The sequence below is a fragment of the Callithrix jacchus genome, chromosome 7, assembly GCF_049354715.1.
Source record: "Callithrix jacchus isolate 240 chromosome 7, calJac240_pri, whole genome shotgun sequence".
Classification (NCBI taxonomy): Eukaryota; Metazoa; Chordata; class Mammalia; order Primates; family Cebidae; genus Callithrix; species Callithrix jacchus.
Genome location: NC_133508.1, coordinates 129,158,833 through 129,173,193, shown reverse-complemented (window position 1 = coordinate 129,173,193; position 14,361 = coordinate 129,158,833). Strand labels below are relative to the sequence as shown.

The 14,361-nt window shown below is 40.2% G+C and overlaps 1 protein-coding gene across 8 annotated transcripts in view; it reads left to right on the top strand.

The window, feature by feature from the left end:
- The window catches only part of TGFBR3 (transforming growth factor beta receptor 3), a 218,841-nt gene that overhangs the window by 192,106 nt on the left and 12,374 nt on the right, over positions 1–14,361 (top strand). For 4 of the 8 annotated variants that reach the window (XM_078332415.1, XM_035252123.3, XM_078332414.1 and 1 more), the window contains exons 15-16: positions 7,869–7,910; positions 10,202–10,306. In XM_078332415.1, the coding sequence (XP_078188541.1) occupies positions 7,869–7,910; positions 10,202–10,306 (147 nt within the window). Of the gene's footprint in view, positions 1–7,868; positions 7,911–10,198; positions 10,307–14,361 lie in introns of all 8 variants that reach the window. The other 4 variants (XM_078332413.1, XM_009001681.5, XM_002751065.7 and 1 more) reach the window with 1 other exon arrangement.

Sequence of the window (14,361 nt, the reverse complement as noted above, 5' to 3'; positions counted from 1 at the left end):
TCATATGCTAAACAAGGAGTGGATAATTCATGAGTTTTCCTGGAAAGGGGCAGGCAATTCTCAGAACTAGGGTTCCTCCCCTTTTTAGACCATATAGGGTAACCTCTAGGCTTTGCTACAGCATTTGTAAACTGTCATGGTGCTGGTGGGAGTGTCTTTTAGCATGCTAATATATTATAATTAGTATATAATGGGCAGTGAGGACAACCAGAGGTCACTGTCATTGCCATCTTGGTTTTGATGGGTTTTGGCCAGCTTCAGCCGGCTTCTTTACTGCAACCTGCTTTATCAGCAGGGTCTTTATGACCTGTATCTTGTGACCTCCTCTCTCATCCTGTGACTGAGAATGCCTCACCTCCTGGGAATGCAGCCCAGTAGCCCTCAGCCTCATTTTACCCAGCCCTATTCAAGGTAGACTCGTTCTGGTTCAGACGTCTCTGGCAATTTAACAATAAGAGCAGCTACCTCGGATTCCATCTGTTACTCATAACTATTTTGAGAAAGGTGATTCTGCTTGTGATTGAAGGCAGCAGCTTGCTTTTTCCCATGCCAGACAATAATTAGGCATTAATATTGCAGCAGTATAACTTCCAGCAATTCATCCATTCTTCTTTTGAGCCTGCGGTATTTTTCTAAGCAATTTCTCTTGCAAATTAGGTAATTACTTTTATTTAAACTTAGTATAATTATACTGAAAGTTCAATGTTTTCTCATATAAAAGTTGAAGAAGAAAATTTTACCAAATATCAAAGCAATTTTATGAGATTTTTCTAATTGAGACTAGATTTTAGTTGAGAAGCAGGTGTGTGAAGGAAGTTTATTACTTCGGTTTGTTAAACAAATTGAGGAGGTTAAACTGCAGGCCAGCTTCCCAGGGGCTGTATGCAAATTCGCTTTCTAACTGCACTGACTGGGGTAAGTTTTCTGGCAGTTTTCAGCTGTGTGTGACTCCTCTCACCTTTTATATTTATTTTCTTTTGACTCTAAAATCATTTCTCCTCAGTGCAAACTATTGGAGTCTGTGCCTTCTGCCTCACAGTGAATTGGAATAGTCATTTGAAAAGAGACTGGGACCGTTTGCCTAATCCCATTGGTTTATTTGAAGAATAACAGGTCATGAGTGTTCTTCCTGCCCGACAGCTCTATGTCCTTTTATTGTAGAATCTGTGGGAGCGAGCAGATCACTTACTGGAATTTACTTTTGGGGTAAAAATCTCCCAACCAGTGGACACTTGACTGTGTTTTTACTACATAGGTGCTCTTTGAAGGCCATGCCAAAGCTCCAGCTATCCCTTGTCATTTGGTTCATCTTACTTTTCAACACCTGGATTTTCTGGGACAGCAGATAAAGGCTCTGGTTGTCAACTTCATAGGCAGAGAACTGCTCTGTGGCCACCACTGCCAGTAGCACCAACATACTTCAGTGTTTCTTCTGTGGACAGGAAAGTAGGAAATCAAGACTACAGAAAAATAATTCTGGATTCCTACTCTTTTTAATGCAACCTCCCGGGGCACATCTTGGCCACTTTTGATCTCTAAGTCCCTTGGGAATCAGTGTTATGTTAGTATTCTTTTACTATTTAAATTTTTAACAACAGATGAAAGTTTAAAGCTGGTGGCAGTGATAGTGATGGAGATGAGGATGATGATCTGACATTTGTTGAACATTTGCTTTGTGCAGGGCTCTGTGCTAAATGCTTTATGTGGATTATTATGTTTCATCCTCATAGCACCTCCATATAGAGGTAACTTGGCCAAGGGCGTACAACATATAAATGGTTGATCTGGGATTCAAATTCAGGCACGTTGATTCCAGAGCCTGTGCTCTTAAACCCTAGGCCTTATTCCAGGTGGGGGTTGATGCACCTATCTTCACACCCCTCTTCCTGTCCCACTTCTCTTTTCAGACCATATCACATTAGTATTCAAGGTAACACCCAAAATACCCTAATGATTCTGAACTGAAAGGGATATGAAGAATTTTAGGAAAAAAGTCTGTTCACCCATGTAACCCACCACGTTACTTGTTGGGAAACGTGTAATCTGTTTAATAGAGTATTAAAGTTCAGGAGAAGTTCTGTGACTTTTCAGTAGTAACTCACAGAAAAAAGCCCAGAACACATAAATGGTTTATGTATATTATGGTTTATGACAAAACATTTAAAATAGTTGAGATAGTGCCATCCTACCCAATTTTCTGAAAATTTGAAGTATAGGCATATTAGTGCTGTTTGCCTTGGATTCTGTGACCACTTTTTACAACATTTGAGAGCACTTGGGCTTATACAGTAAAAATGATTACACCACACCAGAGATTATTTTTTCTTTTTAATGGTGAAAGGGAGGAGTAACCATTTCTCTGAAACAGTGCACATACACAGAAAAGTGTGGACTTGGATGGAAGGAGCAATAAATACCATTCCAAAATTTGCCATGATTTACATACCTATAGATGTATTTAATTCTTAGCAAGTTAAATATTTGCGATTCTGAATTTTCTCCATATTTTCACTACCTAACTTTAAAAAATAAAAATGCCTGCATATCTTGGATACTCAGTAAATGTTAATTTCCTCTCCTTCCTCTCAACATCTCAGCCAAACTAGAGGTTTTTTGGGAAGGGAGGGTTGAGGAAGGGAAAGTTGTGAATGTCAGTTGGAAGCTGATCCAAGAGAGGCATTGCTTTTTGGAACACATTTGATCTTTCCAGAATAAAAATACTCTAAAGGACCAGCCAGGTTTTGTCCTCAAGCTGAGGTCAAGGTGAGGGGAAACTGAGTGGAAAGATGGAGAAATGCTTAATTGACAGACTAGGGCATTCAGTCTCTATCCAAGAAGGGAAGAAGGGATATCATAGGGATTTCTTTTAATATCGTGTATTTTACATTTTATTTAGTAGTTAGTTTATTTTGAGATGGAGTTTCACTCTGTCACCCAGGTAGAGTGCAATGGCACAATCTTGGTTCATTGGAACCTCCGCCTCCGGGGTCCAAGTGATTCTCCTGCATCAGCCTCCCGAGTAGCTGGGATTCTAGGCGCCTGCCACCACATCCAGCTAATTTTTGTATTTTTAATAGAGACAGGGTTTCACTGTGTTGGCCACGCTTGTCTCAAACTCATAACCTCAGGTGATCTGCCAGCCTCTGCCTCCCAAAGTGCTGGGATTACAGGTGTGAACCACCGCACCTGGCCTCTGTTTTACATTTTAAAAACCTTTTTATTTTGAAAAATTTAAAATATATACGAAAATAGAATAGGTCTCAACAATTGCCAGTTTATGGTGAATCTGGTTTTATAACTTTGTCATCTGCTGAATTGTTTTGAAGGAAACTCAGACATTTAATTTCATCCATAAATATTCCAGTGTGGTAAGACCCATCAGAAGATCTCGAGTAGGAAACATGATTAGGTCATTTAGGAAGAATACTCTGAAAATGGTGTGAAGGTTGCATTGCTGGGGAAAGCACCCAAGAATAAAATATACATGATATGTATGGTTATTTATTCCAAAAACTATTTATTGAGTACCTAATATATGGTGGGTATATAGTGGACAAATTATCCTGTCTGTAAGGCCTTTACAGCCTAGTATAGAGTTTCTCAATCCCAGTACAATCAGTGTTTGTGCTGGAATAAGGAATACCCTTTGTAGTTGGGGGCTGCCTGTGTGTTATAGGATATTGAGTAGCAGAGCAGCACCCCTTGTCTCCACCCACCATACACTAGTAGCAACATTCTCTCACCAGCCCAGTTGTAACCATCCAAAATGTCTCTAGATGTTTCCAAATGTCCCCTGGAATAAAAATCACCCACCACATGAGACACTAGTCTAGTGGCAGGATACAGATAAGTGAACAGGTAGTTCAATGAATGCCATAAATATTGAAAGAACCCAGAGAAAAGGTTCAGTTACAGTGACATCAACTTAGGAAAATCTCTATCTTAAATGGTGCCTGCACAAAGACCTCCCGAGTCTCTAGGAGGAATCTTCCTCTCCCCATTCTTCCCTTTGCCAAATGCCAGTAGATGTGGGTACCAGTTGGACGCCTTGTTTCACTGCAGGCTCACTTTGTTCTATGGTGTCTAGTACCAAATTGAACCCTAAAGGCCAAAAGCTGTGGTCAATTACTCATGCATAACCCCAGAAATATCCTGTTTATGAAAACCATGCAGAACAATCTGAGGAGAGAAATTTTGGTTCTAGAGGTAAACCCAAAATTGGCTAAGGGTATATGAAAAGATTTAATTCAGAACATTGATTATAGTTTGTCCTTTCTGTAAAGAAATCTTTATTGTTACAGTTTTCTTTACAGCAATAGCTAAGATTCCTTTCTTACAATCTTATCCTTAAACCAAAAGTAAATATTGTTACATCCACTCTTTTCCTCTCAGCATGCCAACTCGATGATAGGGTTCCGGTGGAGATCAAACCATTTTAATTCTACTCAGGGGTTCTTAGGGATTTGGGAAGAGAAAAGTTTGAGGCTAGAATTCGTAAACCTCAGTTCTGCAGCCTGTGCTTGTTATTGCTTGTGCACAGAAATTACGAAGCGACTCCACCCAGGGGAAATGAACAACTGTTTCTGTTTAGCTCCGTGAGAAGGCCCCTATTTGGGGTGAGGGTAAAGGATTAGATCATAACAGAAATCCATTAAGAATTTTAAAACAATGCCATCCATCACACAGGCCTTGCTATAAAACCTAAACTCTTACATGTGAGTCTCCTTAGGAGAGAACCATAATTTTTCAACCACTAGGGGATTCTGAGTGAGAAAGTTTAACCAGGGGTGGTTGATTGGATGGAATTATTCCCAGAAGTGTGTATATTTCTTACATGATGCACACTGTAGCAACCTTTAAATGCCTTTTGACTTAGTTCAGGGAAGCAAATACTACTTCTTAAAAGTAGGAGAAGGTTGTGGCTAGATACTCTTCCTTCATAGGGTTCTTGGGAGTTTAAAATGAGACAATATAAGTGAAAGCTTTTTTTCTATTGCAAAACGCCATACAGATGTATAAATGTACATCACTGTTGTTACTGCCAGTGTGGCTGATGGGACCCAGCTCCCAGGAGAATGCATTCTGTAGTTAGCATAATTAGGGTGTGTTCTGCATATTGAATTAGATTTTCTTAAAAACATACAATCATTTTTATCTTCTCAGTAATTGCATATATCCTCATCCCAGGGCCACTGTGTTGCACAACTCCAGGGGGCACCATTTAATTGTGGTGTCTCTGATTCATCTGGTAACATTCCTTCCCCTAGAGCAGGACATTGATAACTCACGTGGCCAGAATGTTGACTCATCTGGCCAGTTAATCCTGAGAATTTACAATTCTGTTTTATTTAACCCTTTCTAGCTTCTATAGACATCAGTTCAAATGCCGCTTGTTTGGGTCAAATTTTCCCGAGTTCTTTCTGCTTCACTGTGAATTCAGACACAGGATGTGTGTTCCTTCTGTAGTGAATGAAGATGGAGATGAAAAGAGAGGTGCTAAACATGTATCACTTTTAAACTCCAAAGAGTAAGGTCAAGGTCTGTACCAGGACTCAGCACACTTTTTCTGTAAGGGACCAGATAGTGATTACTTTTTATTTGTGGCTCATATAATCCCTGTCTCAACAACTCAACGCTGCTGTTATAGCATGAAAGTAGCCATAGAGAGTATGTAAATGAATGAGCATGGCTGCATCCATATAAAACTTCATTTATGGAGTCAATTTGAATTTCATATAATTTTCACATGTCATAAAATATCCTTTTGGATTTTTTTTTTTTTTTTTTGAGATGGAGTCTCGCTCTGTTGCCAGGCTGGAGTGTGGTGGCACATCTTGGCTCACTGCAATCTCCACCTCTCAGTTCGAGATTCTCCTGCCTCAGTCTCCCAAGGAGGTGGGACTACAGGCACACACCACCATACCCAGCTAATTTTTGTATTTTTAGTACAGATGGGGTGTCACCATGTTGGCCAGGATGGTCTTGATCTCTTAACCTTGTGATCTGCCCGCCTCAGCCTCCCAAAGTGCTAGGATTACAGGCATGAGCCACTATGCCTAGCCCTTTTTTGATTTTTAAAAAATCATTTCAAAATATAAAATTCATTCTTAGCTCATGGGACAAAATACAAAAATAAGCAGTGGATTATAATATCCCAACTGCTGGTCTCAGCCTCACTGCTGAAGATAATGGGTAGCTGTGCACAAATAGTTATTTCATCCGTGCTTCCCCAGCTAACGACAGAGCTCCGCTCACCAGTCGTTTAGCCTGCTAGGCAGAACTTTGGAATTCTGGTTCAACCTCTGCCCTGATGCTTTCCAGCTGTGACCTTGGACTCTGGTCACATGATATCAGAGTCTCAGGCTGCTCATTTCCAAAACAGTAATACAAAATTTTATTCTGCCTTCCTCATAGCACTGGTGTGAACCACATATGAGCATATTCATTGTCTAATTCCTGGTTTCCTCTGTGGCCTTCATTTGAAAAAAGTACACCAACATTTTAATCATCCTTCACCAAACATTTCTGGAAGACCTATTCTATGCCAGTCTGAGTCCTTAGGGATATACAGATGACTGAGAACTAGACCTTGCCCTCAGAGGAAAATTTTAAAAGAGAGAGAGAGAGAGAGCTAAAACCAGGAGGCATTGTGGCACATGTGTAACAAAGGAGGGATGGAATGAGCAAGGATGGATATGGAACAGTGGGAGACTGTTCCCTCAGTGAAAATGCCAGCAAAGCAGGTCTGGGGAGGAGGGTGTCTCGGGATAGCTTGCAAAGCATGATGGCACGGAGCAGCAAAGAGAATTTGGGGAACTTAAATTACTAAGTTTGGAGAGCCCATCATGGGTGAAGGACCCCATCAGGAAAGGAGGCTGGAGAGAGAGGGTAGAGGAAGGAGGGAAAACTTTGTGTGCCATGTTAAAGAGTTGGATTTTTTTTTTCCCTATAAAGGAAGGAGAGTCGTCAAGGGGTTTAATCGGGGTTATAAAATGATCAGCTCTGGGCTCTGCAGTTTTCACTCTGGGGCAAATGTTGAGGAGGAAATAATTGTGGGGAGGGTAGTGGTGGAGACAAGGGGGCCTCTGTGATAATCCTGATGAGCAATGAAGGGGAGTTAAACTATAGGATGATAGCATTAAGGATAGAAGAACCAAGATACTTTTACAAAATGTGTATATTTAAAGAATATTTTGAATTCTGGGTGCAGTGGCTCATGCCTATAATCCCAGCATTTTGGGAGGTCAAGGCAGGTGGATTGCTTGAGCCCAGGAGTTAGAGACCAGCCAGGGCAACAGGGCAAAATCCTGTCTTTACAAAAACTATAAAAATCAGCTGGTGTGGTGGCATAAGGTTGTAGCTCCAGCTACTCGGGAGGTTAAAGTGAAAGGATTGCTTGAGCCTGGGAGGTGGAGACTGCAGTGAGCGGAGGGTCCCATGCCCTCCAGCCTGAGCAACAAAGTAAGACCCTCAAAAAATATAAACATATATTTTGAAAGCAGAATAATATTATAGACTACACTGGAAAAGCATGGTATTTAAAGGTACTGAATTTTTTTGTAAGTAAATAAAAAGATACACAAACACTCACACAAATTGTGAGACCCAAATTCCCTAAGTTTAGGTGTTTGCCTTCAATTTTTCTTCAAATCAGAGAGCCTATATAATTGATTGTTAACAAAGTACAATACTTAAAATTTCCGGGTAACTCATTATAGTTTTGATATCTGAAGAGAATCGTTGACAGAGCTTTCTCAAAGTATTTATTAACAAATGGAAAAGTGTCAATTTCTGCTGAGATTTTGATGACCCTTTGCTTAAATCTTGGTTCTCCATGGAATACATTGTGATTTATGTTTTTGTTTCAGAAAAAGGTCCAAGTGTGAAGGAACCAAATCCAATTTCTCCACGTAAGTCTTTATGCAATTATTTCGAAATAAAACCTCCTGGGCTTTCCTAAGAATGAGTTGGTTAGTGAACATTTGCCAAACTCTGAGTTTTGATAAGGAGACTTCTGCTCTCATTCTCCCTTCCCCTTTCTTCTTTTTGCTCATATTTTTTTCCTTTCCTCTGTCCTTTTTTTTTATCCCTGCTTTCTTTTTCCCTTTCCACCTTTACTATTTTAAAATATTAATTTGTTGATCCATTGGCATGTATGGCTTAAATGGAAAGGTAGTAACTTATTTAAAGAGATAAGGTAATGACTTGCAGGCTTGTATCTGTTCTTACAGCCCTGGGAGTGGTTTGCTTTAAGTCGTGTCAACAACATTTGTTTGCTCAGAGAAGTAATGCTAAGGGAACTCATTGCTATACCTTCAAGACAATCTGTAGTTCGAGTCAGGGGCACCAGGGAGAGCATGTGAGAATGACAGAGAAAGCAACACCAATTACTACAGAATGAGAACTTGGAAATTGTCTAGGCCAATTTCATTGTTTTATGTGGAAGAAAATGCTGACACAAAAATATTCCTGCACCTGGACTTCCAAGCTGTCCACCCAGAGCTCTTCTACATAATATTGTTTCGTGAGGAGAATTTGTGTATCTGTGTCTTTTTTTTCCTTTCCTAAGACTCCCAGGGTTAGTCTCCATGGCTGACTCTTCACTACATGTAACAATCAGTCTGGAAAGTTCCTTTTACAAGGCGCTTCATAAACCATTCTCTTAAGTGGATTATTGTTATTATTTTTTGAATATGGAACAATATGAGACATATATGGACACATGTCCATCTTTGGAAATTTAGAATAGTTTCACTAAAAACTTGTAATCTTGTTTAATTTTTGCATCCATCGGTATAAAAAGGCAATCATTTTCATTTCTAGGACTAAATAGGTTGACAGCTCGGTGCCACTTCACCTCCAGAGAGCTCTTCCCATCTCTCCCTCCATCTAGTAGATCTTCATCCGTTTTACAAACTCAGGTGTTGACCCTTTGACTTCAGCAGGTGACTAAAGCTACCTGCATTTTTCAGAAGTTAAATGAACACACCAAAGAGCACAGGGCTAGAAGAGCGGGGACCAGAACTCGGGGGTTTGGACCTCTCCAGACTCATTTCCACCATGGCATACTTTCCCCCGAGCCTTTGGAGTGCTGGCCTGCTCAAACGTCGCAGGAATGTACGGCAGTCTTCAGTGTAAAAAAAATAGCTTTCTTTACATTGAAGTCAGTTGAAAGGCAAAGGGATTTAGTTTATATAGAGATCACTGGAGTTGCTTCTGATTGGAGTAGAAAGTAGAAATAGTATGAAAAATAGCGGGGAGATCCTGTATCTCCCCCTTGTATCAAACCCAGAGACCTTAGAAATTGTATTCTACCAAAAACCCCTCTCCCTTGGAAACCAATTTTAACTTTTTAAAAGTGACTCAAAGAAGGTAGTTCTCTTAAATTAAAGGAAATGTTCTATTTCTGGGGCCTGGAATTAAATTCAGATATAAAAATCTTTGCCAAATGGAGAAACAATTGGTTCTATTTATGTGTTTTGCTGACCATAAAACTGACATCACTCCCCACTGGGAAGTATTTCCGTTCCCCTCATAGAAAGATCACGGTTGGAAAAGTGTTAAAAAGTAGGTTGTTTTAAATGCCACAATATGAAGCCATTAAGATTAAGAGTTTAATATGAGGAGATCGGTGAAATGTTATAACCCACAGGAATAGTTTATTTTTGTCCTATATTTTCTTCTCTTCTCCTTTCTGTTATCTTCCATACATGTTCATGAAAATATGTGTATAAGCATTCTAAAGTGTGTGTTTTCTGTTCAGTGTCTCATTTTTTGAAGGTGTTCAATGAATAAGCAGCAATAAGTGAGATTTTGATCATGGAAGTTCACTTTATTTTTCAAAGCATCTTAACCTGTGAATTTTCAAGCCACCCTCCATTCAAATAGCAGGTCCTCAGAGCGAGACAATGAAATGACAGACTTAAGATTTTACAGTGTTCATAAATCTGATTTTTTACTTTGTTCATCAAAATAAATTGAAAACTGAGAATACCTTGGAAACCTGGTAATTTCATTTCTCCATTGAAAAAAATTTGCAAGTTACAAAATACAGTGTATTTTATTGGGATTCTCATTACATGCTCAGATTTTATTAGTGCTCACCGTTTATGACCGTGCTTGTGAAACAAACATAAAATTCCAGTGTATGATACAGACTAACCGAAAAGTTGTGTGTATTGGTTTCTCTCCTTTATAGCAGTTTTCCATGGTCTGGACACCCTAACCGTGATGGGCATCGCGTTTGCAGCCTTTGTGATTGGAGCACTCCTGACAGGGGCGTTGTGGTACATCTATTCTCACACAGGTTAGTGTGACTGTTGAGTATGAGTTGCCAAACAACTTGTGTTCCTGCCACACACTAGACACTTGGTGTTTTGTTGGACAAAATAACAAATGAAAGAGAAAGTTCATTCCTACCATTTTTATATTTACATACTTGGCATAAATTGGGTTTTACAAAAGTATAATTTGCCATAAACAGTAGAAAGAAAAGGAATGCTTAAACGGTTTGCGCCAATTGCAATTGTGATGCTGGTGAAATTTAGCTGTGAATAAGCTACTTGGTTGTTAGGGTTTAGTTAAAGTTAAAGTAGACGGTGTATAGAAATGTAAACCATTCTCTCAAAACCAAAGACTTAAGGATAGGTGTATAAATGAGAGGAAGTGAAAAAGGAAGCCATGATTTTACCACACCTGTCACGGTATTGAGCACTGTCCATCAGAGTCCCTAATCAATGACTTAAACCAGATTTCCTCAACGCCCCCCCTTTTTTTTTTTTGAGACGGAGTTTCGCTCTCGTTCCCCAGGCTGGAGTGCAATGGCGCGATCTCGGCTCACCGCAACCTCCGCCTCCTGGGTTCAGGCAATTCTCTTGCCTCAGCCTCCTGAGTAGCTGGGATTACAGGCACGCGCCACCATTCAACCCTTTTTTAACCCATGCTGTGACTTCTCTGATAAAACGTACAATTTTCATGTTTTTCTATAAAGTTAAATTTTAAAAATAGATTTCTATGAACTGAAAAAAAAAGTGATGAAACAGAGCGCTTCATTTTTAAGCTTTTATCCCTCAATCTTCAAATTTGGATGTGCCCCTCTCTACCAATCTCAGGTTGAAACATACTAGCCTGATGAGAGAACCCTTTCTGCCCGCAATTCAGAATGCAGGCTAGCAAAGGGAGTCTTATTTTTTTGAGACAGAGTTTCACACTTGTTACCCAGGCTGGAGTGCAATGGCGCGATCTCGGCTCACCGCAACCTCTGTCTCCTGGATTCAGGCAATTCTCCTGCCTCAGCCTCCTGAGTAGCTGGGATTACAGGCATGCGCCACCATGCCCAGCTAATTTTTTGTATTTTTCGTAGAGATGGGGTTTCACCATGTTAACCAGGATGGTCTCAATCTCTTGACCTTGTGATCCACCCGCCTTGGCCCCCCAAAGTGCTGGGATTACAGGCTTGAGCCACCGTGCCTGGCCCAAAGGGAGTCTTTAGTACAATGGAGAAAGAACAAATGGATTGCCCTGCGATTGCTTCTTTCTTAGTTTCCTTACAACTATGGGAAGGAATGACACACATTTTGAGGCATTCCAGAGAGCTAGTTGGTCTTGTTCTTGTTTGTTCTTGGATCCTTGTAGTTTTGCACTGTGAACCTAGGTCAACTGTGCAATCTAGATCCATCAGAGGCAAACAGCCTCTCTGTTTAGAATTTCATTAATTGTCCATTGAACCAGTGGGTGTCATGATCTTTGGCTAACCCTTGGGCCGAGCTGAAAGGATGACTGATTTAAAGGGGAAAGAAGTACTGAAGGGTATTTTAGAGACCCTCTTGATTGCTAGACAAAACCTCAAGCTGTTGAGAATAAAAACATGACACAGTCATCTTCTGATAGTTAAAAAAGGCAGATTCTTTTTCATCAGAATTTTCACTTTAAATATGACATCTCCTGACTGAGGTATTTTAGATTATGCCAGAAGGAGAGGATGGACACTTTCATGCCTAGCATGGGACATTCACCCAAGAGTCAGCCCTTTGGCAAAAATTTAGAGGACTTCAGTAGAGGGGCTTTGAGTCCTCAAATGCTTATTCCTAGTCAACATACTTTAAGTGAGGTATGTTTATGTGAAAGAGAAAAAAATGACTCCTCATAATCCTAGCATTTTGGGAGGCTGGGGCAGGAGGATCGCTTGAGCCCAATAGTTCAAGACCAGCCTGGGCAACATGGCCAAACCCTGTCTCTACAAAAAACACAAAAACTAACATGAGGTGGTGGTGTGCACCTCTCATCACAGCTGGCTGAGGTGGGAGGATCACTGGAGCCTGGGAGGTTGAGGCTGTAGTGAGTGACCTGTGGTGGTGCCACGGCACTCTAGCCCGGGCAACAGAGCAAGAACCTGTCTCAAAATAAATAAGACTCTAGTGTCATGATTCTGAGTATTAAATAACCGTCTGTGAATCAGTTTAGGGGCATTCTCCCTCATGAACAGTTTATAAAAGGACCAGAAAGACAGAATTTAGCAGAGCAGCATTTTAAAGTAAGTGATTTTGTCACAGGAATACTGACATGTTCAGATCTCAAGCTAACAGATCTTTGCAACTTTTCCAATCTTCTGCCTGGCTGAGAGGTTGTAGGGCTGTTGGCAGACTATGTTGTCTGTTGGGAATGAATTTGAAAGTACTCCAAGAAGACTGGGTTGCCCACAGATGTTTGCCATGTACCTTCTCAGCCACTGACTGGCCTTGGTCATACAGCTGCACTCTCAAAGCTAATCTTGGGCCAGGAAGCCAGGTCCAGGCAGAATATAGGACAACCAAGTTACCCTCACTACTGGAACATGCCCCACTAAAATCCCCCCAATAATCCAGACCCTTACCCACAGCCAAGCACACAAACCCGATAAAAAGCAAAGCTTGGTTATATGACGTATATTGATGCTCATTTTATTTGGAAGTCTGTTGTTACTGATCCTTTTTTCCCCAAGCTAGAGACTTCAGGAGGGCCTTTAAAGTACTGTTAATGTAGAAATAGGTTTGTAAGTAAATTTAAGAAAAATGAAACCAAAAACCTCCCTCCTGTGATGCTTTCTAGCAAAATGAATTACACTGATTCAGAAGGTAAAAGGTTTGTAGACACTGCCATTTGGGCTTATTAAAATCCATTGGCATCACTTAGGAGACAGCTTCAAAATTACTTTTTGTTAAAAACTGTAGCCTCTAGTTTATTTTATGGATTGCTTTTGAGGAATACCAGTGTCATACAAGCATGAAGAAGACTCACTTCAGGACCAAATGATAGTTCCTGACCAGAACCCCTCAGTTTCTTACCTGGCTCAGCTAGCAGCAATTTAAATTAATAGGGAAGATTATAATGCAGTGGGCAGTAGGGACAGCTAGGATACAAACACTGGCTCAGTCCATTCAATTTCTACAATACTTGAAGCTGTGGAACTCATAGATCGTATATGCTATACTTGGGTGTTTAGACAGCATCTGCCGCTATGTAAAAAACAGTCCTTAATTTGGATGACTTTCCCTTTGTTTACGCTTTCTATTCCATGTGCAGCACAGAGCACAAAACCAAGTCACATATTTGGACTGTGGGTATCTACCTCCATACCTGGAATGTGTGTTAATCTACAAAGGCTGGGTTCCCACTTTATCATATGACAACTCTGGGCACAATAGGAGATATTATTCCCTTAAGGCTGTATTAATTCTGTTGGGAAAATTCCATTCCTAAAACTTACATTCTCTCCTAAGATGCTGTAGAGAGGAGGGGTGCTTGGGGGCTGAAATGGTGCTGGAACCATAGCGTCTTCATGCTTCTAGGGACCTTACCTGGTTCAGGGGTTTCTAACTTCCAGTCTGTGAGGGTCCCTCAAATCATATGCAAAATCATATCTGTTTTTTTCTTGAGGGGAGGAACAAATGCTTTCATTTTTATTTTCTAGTAAAACCTTTTAGCTTTATCAAAGTAGTACATGCAAATAGTTTAAAGGTTGAAATAATTCTACAAGACTTTTTATGGAAAAAAAGAAACAAACTCCTACTGCCCTGCTTTCTTTTCTCACTCCCCAGAGCATTACTTTTGACACTTAGCTCATCGTTTTGGACATTAATCCATACTTCTAAGTAACACGAGTGTATTGCTGCTTATTGACTTTGCAGGTTTAGACCTTTTCTCTAGACCTCATGTTAAGGAAAATGTCCCCTTCTCCCACCATCCTCTTAATAGAAATATACTGACATTTTGGTTAGATCAGCATTTACTGTTTACATTATTATGACTACCTAAATGCTAATCACAATTAAATCATGTAGTATAATATCCTGTATGACGTGATTTTCCCTATAATTCATTATC